This window comes from Notamacropus eugenii, chromosome 4 (genome assembly GCF_028372415.1).
Source record: "Notamacropus eugenii isolate mMacEug1 chromosome 4, mMacEug1.pri_v2, whole genome shotgun sequence".
NCBI lineage: Eukaryota > Metazoa > Chordata > Mammalia > Diprotodontia > Macropodidae > Notamacropus > Notamacropus eugenii.
The window spans coordinates 444,593,540-444,608,130 of NC_092875.1; the positions used below are offsets into that span (position 1 = coordinate 444,593,540).

At 36.6% G+C, this 14,591-nt stretch overlaps 1 protein-coding gene across 6 annotated transcripts in view; it reads left to right on the forward strand.

The window, feature by feature from the left end:
• MCTP1 (multiple C2 and transmembrane domain containing 1) overlaps positions 1–14,591 on the forward strand; it is a 725,942-nt gene that overhangs the window by 600,213 nt on the left and 111,138 nt on the right. For all 6 annotated transcript variants that reach the window (XM_072606122.1, XM_072606125.1, XM_072606124.1 and 3 more), the window contains one exon: positions 2,191–2,310. In XM_072606122.1, coding sequence (XP_072462223.1) covers positions 2,191–2,310 — 120 coding nt within the window. The remainder of the gene's footprint in view (positions 1–2,190; positions 2,311–14,591) is intronic.

Consider the following 14,591-nt stretch of genomic DNA (forward strand, 5'->3'; position numbering starts at 1 on the left):
CTATTGATTATCTTCAACTTGTCCTGTGGATATCCTATTTGTACATAGTTGCTTACATGTTGTCTACCCCATTAAATTATGAGCTCTTTGAGAGTAGGCGCTGTCTTTTGCCTTCTTTTGTATCTCTAGCTCTTAGCATATAACCTGGCACATAGTAGGTGCTTAGTAAATATTTATTGCCTGAATGACTCACAGAGATCAGAATGTGAGTGTTTCTACCTCAACTCCAGCAGTTATTCCTTTGAGATCAGTGAAGGGAAAAAAGATGGCTTATACCTAAACCTTCAAACCATGCCAGAGAGCACTATTTGCTGATTACATAAAGTCACAAATAAATAATCCAGTTAAGGAGTTAATGCTGACAGATTTTTTTTTGTTTCATATGACTTTTATATCTAATTTTGATTTTTTTCCCTACAACACAAATACTTTGTTAGTATTATCATCCTAACAAGAAATAAGGAACTATCAGATATAATTAACATGGTCTTAACTCTTCAAATCCTTCAAAGCCCAAAGAGAAGTTTTTGCTACTTCCTCAAGTTTTCTTCTTTCTTCTCAGTGAAAGTAGGACACATTTAACTAACCAGTTAATTAGATTCTTTGCCTACACTAGAGAGAGTGATACTGGTATTTATTATATTAAAATACTTAAATTTCTTCACTTAGGACATTGTAGTATTGTTCTGTCCTTGAATTTATTCCTTTAGACGAGCTTATGTTGGCTCATTTCCTTCTTTGTGAAAGATTTCAAATTATTCAGTAATATCTGTACTGAATGGAAGATTCAATTCAAACGCTTTTTTAAAAGATGGAGGTTCACAGAAATGTTGGTTGTGTTTTCATCTTACTTTCCATTAGGCAGTAAGGTTCCTATGGAATTGAAGAGACAAAAATTCACTATTGCTAATCCCTTTGAGCAATAAACTGCAAAACTGTAAAGGTTCAAATACAGGTAATGTAGAAGTGCTAGAATCTGAGGAAAAACATATACGCAACTAAAAAATTAATCCTAGATAAAATTAGTTAATTAAAAAATTAGTCAATCCTTAAGGTAATGTTGGAAAGTCAGTCATCAAAAATTGTCTTTATTTTAGGATGTAACTGAGTTTGACAAAGATGTTGAATTTCACACCCAATATTGTCATGAAAAAATAGTAATAATTAGCATTTGTATAGTACATTAATGGTTTCCAAAGTGTTTTTCTTATATCATCTCATTTGATCCTCACAATAACCTTGTGAGTTAGGTGTTATCTTTATCCTTATTAAAGATGAAGAAGCTAAGGCTGACAGTGCTTAAGCTCTAATAAATGTATGAAACAGGATTCAAACTGAGGTCTTTCTGACTTGAAATCCAGTGCTCTAACTATTGCCACCTATTTGTTTCATTTTACTAATTGAGAATCAGTTTAGAATCCTGGCCACCCTCCAAATGATATAATATCAAGTCAGTTTATTTCCAACAGTTGCCTTCCAGGGATACACAAAGTCCAGAAATATGTGTGATTATTTTAAAAAAGAATTATTTTAAAACATTCTAATAAAACTTTTCTCACTTTTATCATCCAATTACTTTCATTTTGATTTATGGCTGACTGTTTTATATCAATGTTATGTTAATGAAGGTCTTATTTTACTTTTGAGAAGCATCTCTAGCATTTCTTATGTTCTGAGAGGTGAACTCTTCAATATTCTTGTGTAGGCTTCATAATTCCATCCACATCTTGTGCTTGTTACATTATGTTATCTGAGTAAGATAAAAGTCCCTAAGAATAAATGGTGATTCATTCTTATCATTAAGGAAAGTAGAGCTATTTTTGACCACATAGCAAAACTCATTTTGATGCTCTTTTCATTTTTAACTTTATTTTGTCCAACTTAATGATACCTTTATTAGAAAAAACAAATTAAAATTACCTCCTTTGACAATGTAATGATATTCCTTTTTTTTCCTTTAGTGAAATTAAACCAAGTAAAAACCAATGCAGCCTCCTAACAATGGCTTTCCAGGGTTCTGTTCTGCTTTCAAAAAAATGCTTAAGAAGTCCTCAGGATTTTGTTTTCAAGATAAATCCTCCCATTCTAAAACTTTTGAGTTTGTGTTTTTGAAGTGGAGCGTGAATAAGAGAATCCATTTAATATATTCAGAATTGACTCATCTCTCTTTCTCCCTCCTGTCTCTTCTAGCTCTTCCTCATTGTGGTTTGGAACTTTGAGCTCTACATGATACCTCTGGTTTTGTTGTTGTTACTGACGTGGAACTACTTCTTGATAAAATCAGGGAAAGATAACCGGCAACGTGACACGGTACGTCTATACTTCCACCCTTGTGTTCCTGTTCTTCACTATGATGAGATCAGAAATGAGTTTGGTTTTTTTAAAACAGAATTTTTGTCTGTAAAGTCTCAAGTCAGGGCAAAAATTTCGTCAGATCTTCCTTCTGTCCACAATGAGAAGTTTGCATGTATTCCATTACTTTCTCTGTTTGGTTGAAACTAAAATGGAAAACACATACTGGAGAATGCATTTGGTCCTGGTTTTTATTTATAAGGAGCTGGTTTTCATTTTAAATGAATACAGGAAAGGGAATATTTCTCTTCCCCTCTTAATATTTTCTATGTCTTATTGAATGCTAACACAAAAGTGCATATAATTCTAGGAGCTGAGTGGACAGCAGGGAAAACATTTAATTTCTCCCAAATGATTCATGGAAATATAAACTAGATCCATTTTTCTCATCACAGTTCTTTTTGATTCTGTCCTAGAAAAAAATGAATCATTGATATAGGCTTAGGAGATTCCACAAAGCACCTTGGAAGTCACATTATACTCTCCCAAGTTCTCAGTAGATTAAAATCTAGTTATGTTAATGGTTTAAGGATATAACTTGAAATAATTTGACCCCAGGGAAAGCTGAGCCAAATCTCATATCTTCTCCTCTCCACTTATCTTTTTGAAAACTGCACTCGCCTTTCCCATCTCTGTGCCTTTGTACAGATCATTCCCTAAGCCTGACATGGCCTCAAGGCTCAAGCATCAACTCCTTCAAGAGACCTTTCTTGATTCTTCCAGTTATTACTATTCCCTCTCCAAAATTTTTCATATATTATGTACATATTTTGTGTTTACTTACATATGCACCTGATGTTAACTCCCAATAAAAGGTAAGGTCCCTGAAGTTATTTCATAGTTTTGTTTTTGTGTCCCTAGTGCCAAGTCCCAAGTAGGCACTTGATAAATGCTCATTTTCTTGAACTTATTATTAAGGAGGTTTTAGTCACAAAAGCAAATGACCTCTCACTCTGTAAATCTTGTACAGGGTTCTTTCTGCAGACATCAGCCCATTCTTCTTGGTTTGGCTGGTGTTTCACTCCACAGAATTACCTTGAAAATCTCTATCCTCAAAAAATAAAATATTCCCAAAACTTCAACATAGATAGGGCCCTCTTCTAAAGAGAAAATATGTTCATTTATTAACTAAGCAGGTAGAATAGTGCTGCTGTGAGGAATCTAAGCATCTCTGCAACAAAGGAATCCATTTTGGAGCTCATCAAACTCTAGAGAGATGCCTTTCCCATCAAGAGTAACCATCTGATTTGAAGTTAACATTTTCATAAACTTCCATGACCCACAAGTGCATGAGGGAGTAGTTCAAAAAAGCTTTAATTTTTCTTAGAGTGCAAGAATAGAAATATAGCATACAAGGTGAAACACAGGAGGGATCTACTATATTCCATTCTGGTCCACTCCAAGGTAACTCAAATAGCATCTGAAACACTGTGATCAGTTCTGCATTCCATGTTTTGGGAAGGACAGTGACAAATTAGAGGAGGGTGATGAGGAAAAAGGAGGGATTTGTGGATATCTTTGTGTGGAAGAGTTATTAGACTTATTCTGTCTACTTAGTCCCAAAGAAGATAGCTAGGACTAAGGGGTGAAATTATTAGCAGGTAGATTTCATCTCAATATCAGGAAAAAAGAAAAAGAACTCACTATGAAGAAATCTGGCCTCAAACACCTTAATGGCAAGACGAAATGGATAACTGAAGACTGTTTTAATCTGAAGACACTATGTGGTATAATGGGAATGGCCCTAAAGCTTATTTGTACTTAGTTATTTTTCATTATCTAGTATAAACCCCATATTTTTACAGGAAAATAAGGTTAGTTGCCCAAAGACTAGAGAAACTTTATTGAATTTCCCCACCTCTGATATTTAATTGGTGTTTAATTAGGGACGCTGTATCTCTTTTGGGACGAAGCAGAGTAAGTCTGCCTTTTCTCTTCCTATTCACTGACTGCTGAATACTGCTGGACAGAGTTTCAACCATTGGTTCAATACAAATTTGTATTATCTAATTTCAGCGCAGTCCTGACTTTATTATTTATTTTCCCTTTATTATTTATTCTCCAATTGACTCTTATCCTTAGTTTAAACTCTCTCCTCTCTCTTTAGACCTCTTACATGTTTCCTCTCTTTTCTCTCTCAACTAAAGAACTTGCCTCTTACTTTACTAAGAAAATAGATATGAGATCCATTTTCTCTCCAACAATACATTTCAAAACTCCTTGTTATCCCTATTCTCTACTCATTTGTTCTAGTCTCCAATGAGTTAGGAGGTGTTCTCCCACCTTAATCATTCTTTAATCTTTAATATCTCCTTTGTTGTCATTCAGTTGTTTTGCAATCATGTCCCACTCTTTGTATTCCCTTTTGGACTTTTCTTGGCAAAGATACTAGAGTGATTTGCCATTTCCTTCTTCAGCTTATTTTATAGATGAGGAAACTGAGACAAGTAGAGTTAAGTGACTTGCCCAGGGTCATACAACTAGTAAGTGTCTGAAACCTTGAATTAAATTCATCTGGGCCTGGCACTCTATCCACTGCACCACCTAGCTATACGTAACATAGGGACCTCAAACTCACCATGTCTAAAACAGAATTTATCATATTTCCTTAAATGCCCAGTCCTTCAAATCTTGCCCTTTTTAGTTGATGACACCACTATCCTTAATTAACCAAGGTCTGCAATCTTAGAATTAGCATATTAAATGCTTATTCATAGACTGACTGATCCTTAACTCTTCCCTTTCTATACCATATAGACTCACAGAATCAAAATGGTAGACCTTCAAAATCCTTAGCAATCATCCAGTACAAATCCTCTCATTTTAAAAGTGTTGAAACATGGGCATAGAAAGATGAAGTGATTTATCCAAAGTCAAGCCATTTAGTTGATGTCATCAGAACCAGGACAACCCAATTTTTTGGATTCCCAAACCAGCATATTTTCTCAGTCCTTACAAGATTTGGAGTTATTTTCAAATAAGAAAACATAATTTTTGTCATTTAATTTGAGCTTTTTTATCCCAGGAGAAGTCTTCCTTATAGAAATGAACAATTGTTTTAAGTGCTTCAAATGAGAAACCCTGGTAGTACAGGTTTTTCTAGCTAGCCATCTCCTCCAAAAGGCACTCAGCCTTGGCTTCTCTTCTAGAGTAATTCATTGTATATCCTCCATACAGTCCCATAAAATCCTAAGGCTTCCTCCTAAGCCTATTGATAGGTTCAAATTAATATGAATTATGAGACTGCCACATTGTTTTGTGTAAAATACAGCAACAAAGCAGGATTTCCTAAATCTTTTCCTGCTAACACATTTGTTCTGACAGGCTCCCTCTTTTCCAAAGTGCCATGGACATTATTTTATTCCACTGCACAGCCCTCTGGGTAGGACTCTGCAGTCTAACTCTCATGGAATGCCAACTACACTCCATAACTCCTAGTAATTGCCTCTTACTTGCCCAAAACACACATATCCATTTCTCTGCTTTCCAGACACTCAGCGCTGCAGTCACAAAGTTTCATTCAGTTTCTCAGACACTGGCACAGCTGAGACCTTATGTAACTCTTAAATCCTATTTATCTAATTATATGTTTTCTGGCAAACCCAATTGTGCATTTGAACTTGTTGCTTACAAAGGCAGTCCTGCAGTAATTCCAGGTATCCCTCAAAATACACAAAATTTAGAAGCCAGATTTTTTGTTCTGCACCATGGTGTTGGTTTCCATTTTTCATTCAACGCTGATCAGCCATGTTACCCAGGAGGCATACCGTGGATGTAGGCAGCCATACAATGGAGAAAAGATATCCCTGCATAGCAAATCACAAGCTTATGTCTGACCTGCAGATCCTTAACAGTGTCCCCCAAAACACTGTTAAGCCCTGTCAGTTGCCACATGTGTAGGAGATAAAATTTGAGATACAGGAAGCAGTTATTTGATCTAAATCCAAGGGCCTTTATCTACAGACATCTATTAGAGAAATTTTTACTAGAGAAGTTAACATCTATTTTTTTCATGAAAAATAAAGTCTTCTATCACAGTGGCTAAAAATATGATTCTTAAGATACTGAGGTAGTTGGATGAATAATATAAGATTGTTGAGAGGAGGTAGGAGAGGAACAATTCAAATGCCCTTTAACTTTATTTCTGTGAGAGACAAGAGGGAACATAACATTGCTATAATACAAAAAGGAAAGAAGTAGGAGGAAGAAATTCCTGTAAGAGATGAGAAATATATAGATGGGTAAGTGTTCTGCTGTTACCGTGTTAGTTCTTAGATTATGATATCCAATAGAATGAGTCATTTAGCATTATGATCATTTACAAGATGAGGCTATAGAATCTCCTTTCTGGTAGATCTTTCAAATCAAGATAGATTTTTAAAATGGACTGCTTTTCCATCATCATTTCTTTCAGCAGCAACCTAATTAGAGAAATGCCTTATAATGGTTATTGAATCCATCTTCTCTTGTGGTGCCTACCTGAACTCACTGGGGACAATACAGGAGAAACATTCATTTCTAAAGACACAAGCAGTAGTAGGCAAGACAGATGCATATTCAAGATTTGAGTACTAAAAACTTTCTTTTTCTAGTTTGTGGGGTTTTTTTAAACACTCCTATACCAGAATCCACAATTTGGTGAATGACAATTAGTCCTTGATTATTTCATTGAAATGTCAGGAGTGAAACTGAATGATCTTTTGTTTTAGTCAATATTGCATAGATAACTCTTGAGTCAAGAGATGTTTTCAGGATAAAGGACTGTATAAAGATCTCATATTTCTGTAGGTAAGAGTCCTCACTGAAAAACCTGGGGAATCTCTTCACTAGCTAGTCAGTATTTGGTATTTGCTCCCTCTCATTCATGAAGATTGGTCTGATGTATCAGAAGAGAGTTTTATTAATTAAAAAAAGAAAAGTCACGAATTCTATAGCAGCCAAATCACAGTTTGCCAAAGTTCTGTGAGTGGGAGTTCTGTCATGCTGTGGCTGGTCATCCATCAGTGTGAGCTGTGCTCAATAAGTCAGCTATACTTCCTTCTCCTAACTTGAAGTTCCTGTTACGATGGTACGCATATCATCACTCACTGTTCTTTTGTTATAGTTCCTTGGTGTTGTCTACTCTGCACGTTTCATTGTCCTCTGCTTACTGGGCTCCTTCTAGGTGTAGCATTTTCAGCACATAGAGTTTGTTTTGAGCCTTAAGATATTAGTCAACAAATTTCCAGAGAGCCAAGGAATGATCTGTATAATAATTAGAGTTCTTTCAGTAATAATGTGCTAAATCAGGAAGGGGCAGCTAGGTGGTGCAGTGAATAAGAGCACCAGTGCAGGAGTCAGGAGGACCTGAGTTCAAATCTCACCTCAGACACTTGACACTCACTAGCTGTAGCTGTGTGACCTTGGCCAAGTCACTTAACCCCAATTGCCTCATCCTGGGTCATCTCCAGTCATCCTGATGAATATCTGGTCACTGGATTCAGATGGCTCTGGAGGAGAAGTGAGACTGGTGATCTGCACAGCCCTCTCTCACTCAAAAGAAAATCAAGTGCAAGTCATGTCATTATTTCTCTGATGGCACAGTTTCCTTCGGCAACAAAGGACACACACCAAATCAGGAACTCCCTCCTCTTCAGGCTTGTCTCTTTGTTTTATAGTTCTCCTGTCTCTGCATACACAAATCTTCAATCAGGTATTGGGGTCACCCTATCTCTTTCCAGGATAGAACACCTCATTCTCCCATTTGAAATACAGGTTGAACCCTGGTCTATAGAAGAGCAAACAACACTGTCTCTATTAAAAGACAAAATGACTGAATGATAACTCCCTACCCTGGTGTTCAGCCTACCTTATGTACTCATAATAGACTTATGGAAATTACCTTTAAAGAATATGCAATTTAACAGATAAGGAAACTGAGACCCTGAGATTTGTTCATAGTCATACAGAAAGACAATGGCAGAAAAGAGACTCTAGATGCCAACTCTTTTGAGCCCTAATCCAGTGCTCTTTCCCCAGGAGAAAAAAATTAGTCCCCAGTATGTGTTAGAGGGTGGTATCATCAATATGAGAGGTAGCTGGCTGGAGGGCCAACCTCCCAATCAAGAATGCTGGGGCTCTAAGTACCACCTCTAACACATACTGGCTATTTGTAACTAGTAACTGGGCAAGCCACTTCAATTGTCAATGCCCCAGGCAATTCTCTAAGACTAAAATGTGAGCAGTTACTCATCTGTACTGGTGGAGGGAGATTCATCATTGTTCCCTATGTCAATGAAATCACTTATCCAGATGAAAAAAACAATTAAATCCTCAACATAATACTTCCAATTTATCCAAAAGCTAAAAAGACAACCCCAGTTGTCCCTTGATTTACCCTCATAAGGCACTGGGTAGCAACTAGTGTTGTCACTGGCAAGTACAGGTCACCACTTCCCAAAGGTAAGTGAAGCTGTGGTCAAAAATATCAATGTATGTTCTAGAGAGCTTCCTGCAATTCATCTAAGTCAACAAGGATGAGGAAGATGGAAGACCTCAGAATCCCTGTTCTAGCTAAACAGGGCAGAGCTACATACATTAGCAAAGAAGCATTTTTTTCAGATTTCTCTGACATGTGAAAACTGTTCAAATTCATTGGCTAACACATACATGTACATGCCTACCTACCACACCCACTCCTTGAAAAGTCTGCTCCTTATCTTTCTTTGCTTGATGCTATTCTGGCTATATAACAATCTTAATTGCCCAATCAATTGACTGAACTCTAACATGGATCAATGAAATCATTCTCTGACTCACCATCTTACTACAACAGATGATGAATCAAGCTATATCCACCCTTGTTAAAATACCTTAGAAAAGAAATATTTGCCTGCTACTCAAGGATATTGGAACCCTTCACTGCCCCCTTTGAACAATGCTAAAAGTTGTTCCTTTCTTGTCAGTAAATCCATTCACCACAGTCTAGCAGTCATCTCCAGGTTGACAGTGCCCCAAGCATTGGTAACTGAAGAATCTTGTGATCATAAACTTGGTTGATTAGCAGTAATTTGGATTGATAATCCAAGTCACTGACCACGTTCCAATAACTATACATGTGACTGGTTTGACCGCTGTGTATGCCATGATGGACAAAATCAACAGGATTTTGGAACTCTGACTTTGAATGTTTCTGGTAACAAATGGAGCTGTCTCTCAAGTCCTGAGCTTTTTGCAGCTTTGCTGTGACACCTTGCTTTTGTAGCCATGGCCTCCACTTGCAAATCACTTGGGAAAATGCTGCTGGTTGATGTTCTTTTTTTATATGTATCTATCATTACCCACTAGCCAGTCACATCCCACACTCCATCCTTAAGAAGAAGCCTTATGTTATAACAAATATGTATAGTCCAAGCAAAACAAATCTCCATATTGGTCATGCCAGAGGATGTATATAAAATCCTGCATCTCTGATTCATTAACTCTTTTGGGCTTTTTGCTTAAAATTGTATTTTGGAAAAGTAAAGAAGATTGCTTGATAATGACTGTCAGGTTCACAAGAAAAGAGGGGGAAAATGCTGCTAGTCCCTCCCAAAATCAATCAGAGATTTTTAATACTTGAAAGTAGCAAGGATTGTAAACCTCCTACGTACATGGTTCAAGGTCAGAAAATTCCAGATAGAAGCACTGAGCTGTGCAAATTCATCTAAAAAGGAACATCTCCTCTTTCCTCAAAGAGAAACAGTGTAGTATAATGCAAACATCAGTGGAATTGAGGCAGAAATCCTGGGTTCATTTCCTGCTTTCAAATTCCCTTACTTTGGGATCTTTCATTTCTTTAGGGTTCAGTTTTCTCATTTGTTGTTGTTTGTCCTTTGGGCTCCAAGATCAAAATGACAACTGGCTCTCAAATATATTGAATTTAAATGAGGCAGAATTCCTTGAAGTTGTCATCTGAGCCCAGGAACAGGAAACATAGAGATAATGATGTCGTGTCATTTATATCACAGGGTTGTGGGATTTTATAAACCTTGTGAACTGTAATGTTGTTGGTCAGCCACGTCTGACTCTTCATGTCTCTTCATGACCCTGTTTGGAGTTTTCTTGGCAGAGGTACTGAAATGCCGTTTTCTTCTCCAGCTCATTTTACAGATGAGGAAACTGAGGCAAACAGGGTTAAGTGACTTGCCTGGTGTCACACAGCTAGTAAGTGTCAGGCTGAATTTGAACTCAAGAAAAGGAATCTTCCTGATTCCAAGCCCAGCAGTCTTTTCACTGCCCCATCTAGCTGCCCTTATAAACTGTAAAATATCATATACTTACTGGCTGCTGTTATTTCCTTCTTCAAGTCTGGCTCACAAGCAATCTTCTTTACTTTTCCAAAACACAATTTAAGCAAGAAGGCCCACCCCTTTCCAAAAAGAGACAGATTTAGGGATTTCCAGCATGATCATTAACCTAACCACAAGAAACCAATATTCAGAACCAGCAGAAGCAAGTGAGCACTTACATTATATTTCATTTCTTTCTACCTTCTCTCTAAAAAGCTTTTTATGTAATTCTAGTCCATGGGGATGATATGGACCTGGTCATTCAGCAAAGTTATCAAAACAAGGGACAGTACACTATATTGGAAAGAGTTTGAGATTTGGAAGACAGAGAATCCGTGGGTCCTCAGACCAGTTACTAATTTATTTGGACCTCAATTTCCCTACATGTAAAATAAGGGGTTTTTGAAATAAATGACTTCAAAGGCCCATTCTGATGTTAGATCCTAGGTAACATTGAATCATTTGTTATCTGAAGATGAACATTTTTAAAGAGGAAAATAAAGTTTCAGAAAGACATTTATGATCTCACATAGATATATTTTTTCCTTGCTTATCTCCTACTGAAGGATTCATCGTGCATGTTCCTTCCCTAGGGACAGTCCTTCCTTCTTATGAATGGTTTTTACCGTGTTTTCTTTATTTTTTTATTACCAGTATGTTGGAGATATACATACATATATGTATAAAATTTTACCCATTCAATCCAGTCTTCCTTTCTTATCCATATTTGTTTCATACATTTTTATAAGCAGAAAAAAAGCAAAAAATTGTCATATATGTGTGTGTGCATGAGCACGCATGTGTATAGGGAAAGAAAAAGGAGTTGACCATTAATGCGTTTCCACATGTTTCAATGAAGCTTGTACATACTTCAGTTTGCACCTGAAAGTGCACATTGGTCTTTGAGAGTCCTCATGATTGTAGAGCATGGGTTCCTAACTATTTGAGATCATTGACTTCTTTGGCAATCTGCTGAAGATATGAATCCCTTCTCAGAATGATGTTTTTTAATACATGAAAAAAATAGAACTACTAAGGAAACCACTTATTCTAAAGTAAAGATGTAATTTTTCTCCCCACCCAAGTTTATAGACCACCAGAAATCTATCCTTAGAGCCAGCCTATTCAAGTTCTGCCCCTGACCATGTAAGCCTAAACAACTCTTCCTAACCTCTTAACTCTCTTGATATTTCTGTAAGACTAGAAGTTGTAGAGAAGACACCAGCCCGTATTAGCAGGTGGAATTTCTTCATCTGGGAGTTCCTTATACTCATGAAAGTTAGTTAATGTTCAAAAGCCTAATAAACCCTCTCTTTGCCCTAATCCTTAACAGAATCTCTGCTAGTAATTTTTAAAATTAAGGTTCTAGCATAATAGAAGAAAACTGATATGCAGTCACCCCTTCCACATTGCAACTTACCCCATTGCGGTTTCAATATATCGCAGGTTTGCATAAGAAATTAAATGGGATTTGAGGGGGAGTTTTGCAGAAGTCATAGATGACACAGAAAAATACTGAGCCTGAATTCTACAATAAGGTACTGTAAACAACCCATAAAAGAAAAGGAAAAAATTCAGACTTCTTCTCTGGTACAAAGTAAGGGCCAAAAACTTTTACACAGGTTTTCCAGATGTAAGGAGCACCATGCCCCTTAACCACCGCAATGTGGAGGGGATAACTGTCCATGAATCGTGTCACTTTTTAACAGAAAAAAAAGCATAAGGAGTAAAAGTTCTTTTAAAAGCTCGTATATTAATCCTCTCAAAGAGACAATTTGCTTTAGCCAAGTAATCATTCAAAGGAGAGATTTTGTACTATAAGGCACAGCTACAAATGCTACTTCTAGCTGACTCATGGCCTCATGACTAGTCTACATTACCAATGTGGGCACAGAGCTTTGTGCAGTGGGTGGTAATGGCAAAGGTTTTCATAAGATCTTTGTGGAAACTTATTGTCCCTGCTTTGGAAAGGTGACAAGAAATTAGAAAGCCTCAATTAAAAGAGCAGAAGTGGAAACCAAATGATAGGACTTTCTCATCCCAGGGAAGTATCCTTAAGTGAGGACTATTATTAGGAATCCAATAACTTCAAGGGTTTTGTAATGAGAATGCATGAGGTGTGTTTTTTTTTATAGGAACTATTTCCCAATTTTCAGCTCTTTAACCCCCCTACACATGCATGGCATTTGTTTGTCACTTAGCAAACCAAGCCACATCTGTAACTATCCAGTCTGTTAATTGTTTCTGCATTCATCCCAAAATAAAGAGGCAGAGATCACTGCTGCCCCATATTAGGCATTTTCCCTTGTAACATTGTCAGCCATTCTCAAAGTATGATCCATTGCCCTCTGGGGGACCACCCTTTCTAATGGTCTTTGAGGTCAAAACTATTTTCATATTCACACGAAGATGTTATCTGCCTATTGAAATATTCACTTCAACTAAAACAACATATCACAACAGACTGAATACAGAAATAGATATGAGAATCCAGGTGTCTTCTATTAAGCCAGCCATTAATGAGATTTTCAAAAATATGTAAAAGAATGCCCCTCTTCGCACTAATTTTTTCAGAAAAAAATGTAGCTACTTTTCATAAATAATACATTATTTATGCTAATATGTAATAAATTTGTTATTGTTATTTTAAATCAATTCATAAATACTCTGAAACTCTCTATTTTGGTTTCTAATATAGTAAATACTAATAGATTTATCCCATCTAAAAAAAATTCTTTGAGTCCTTCATGATTTTTAAAGATGTAAAGGGGTCCTGAGACCAAAAAGTTTGAGAACTGCTGTTATAAATGAAGTCAAGTTTCCCTTTGCAAGCCTCTACCATTGCTTCATTAGTCAAGTCATTAATGGTAGAGAATTTATAAGTAATACTGTCATATACTCTAGAAAGTCTTCAAAAAGAGTCTTGCCACCATCTCATGCTTTTTGATAATTTTTTCCATTCCCAGTTATGTTCCTTTGTAGGATATAGAGTCATGAACCTATACTATAATCAATCTTGCCATCTGAAAGAGGCTTTTCCCAGTTTTTTCCCATTTCCAGCCCTCACTGAAAATGGAAAATTACCTCCCACTTACAGTATAGATACCTTGTATACACATAGTTGTGTTCATGTTGTCTGCCCCCTTAGACTCTGAGCTTGAGATTAAGGACTGTTTTTGGCTTTTCTTCTCTCTCCAATGATTGGTACAGTGCCTGGCACATGGTAGATAAAGGCTTGTTGACTGATTGACTGGATGGTGTTATTTCCATTCAATTCAATAAACATTTATTAAGCACCTACTAAGTGTCCGGTGACTATGCTAAACAGTGGGTATACAAATAAGAAAAAGAAAGGCATTTCCTGCCTTCAAGGAACTTACAACTGAATGGGGAAACATCTACTAAATAGAAGTAGGCATGTAAGTTTTGTTACCTAGTTTCCTGTTTTGCTGGGTAAACTTACAAAGGTTTAATCTTGGCTAAGAAGATCATCATTGTCAGTGTGTTAAAATTTAAATAATAACGTAAAGGAAAAACAATAGTGAAAAACTTCAGAACTCTGATTGGTGAAATGACCAGTCATTCAGTCAGCAAGCTATTAAGTACCTATTATTTACCTATCCAGGTAATATTACCTATTAAGTACCTATTTATTTACTAGTCCTAGGTTCCTGTGATACAAAACCAAAAGAAATATAGTCCCTCTCACTCTACCAGAGAAATACAACATGTTCATAGATAACTCCATGATCCTGGACAGGTCATGTAACTTTTCTCTGTTTCAGTTTCCTCATTTGCAAAATGGGATTAAAAATAGCACCTACTTCACAATGCAGTTGTCATAATAAGACCCTTTGGCAAAGCACTTTGCAAATGTCAAGGTTCTCTACAAATGCTAGCTATTGTTATATAAGTAAATATAGACCATAT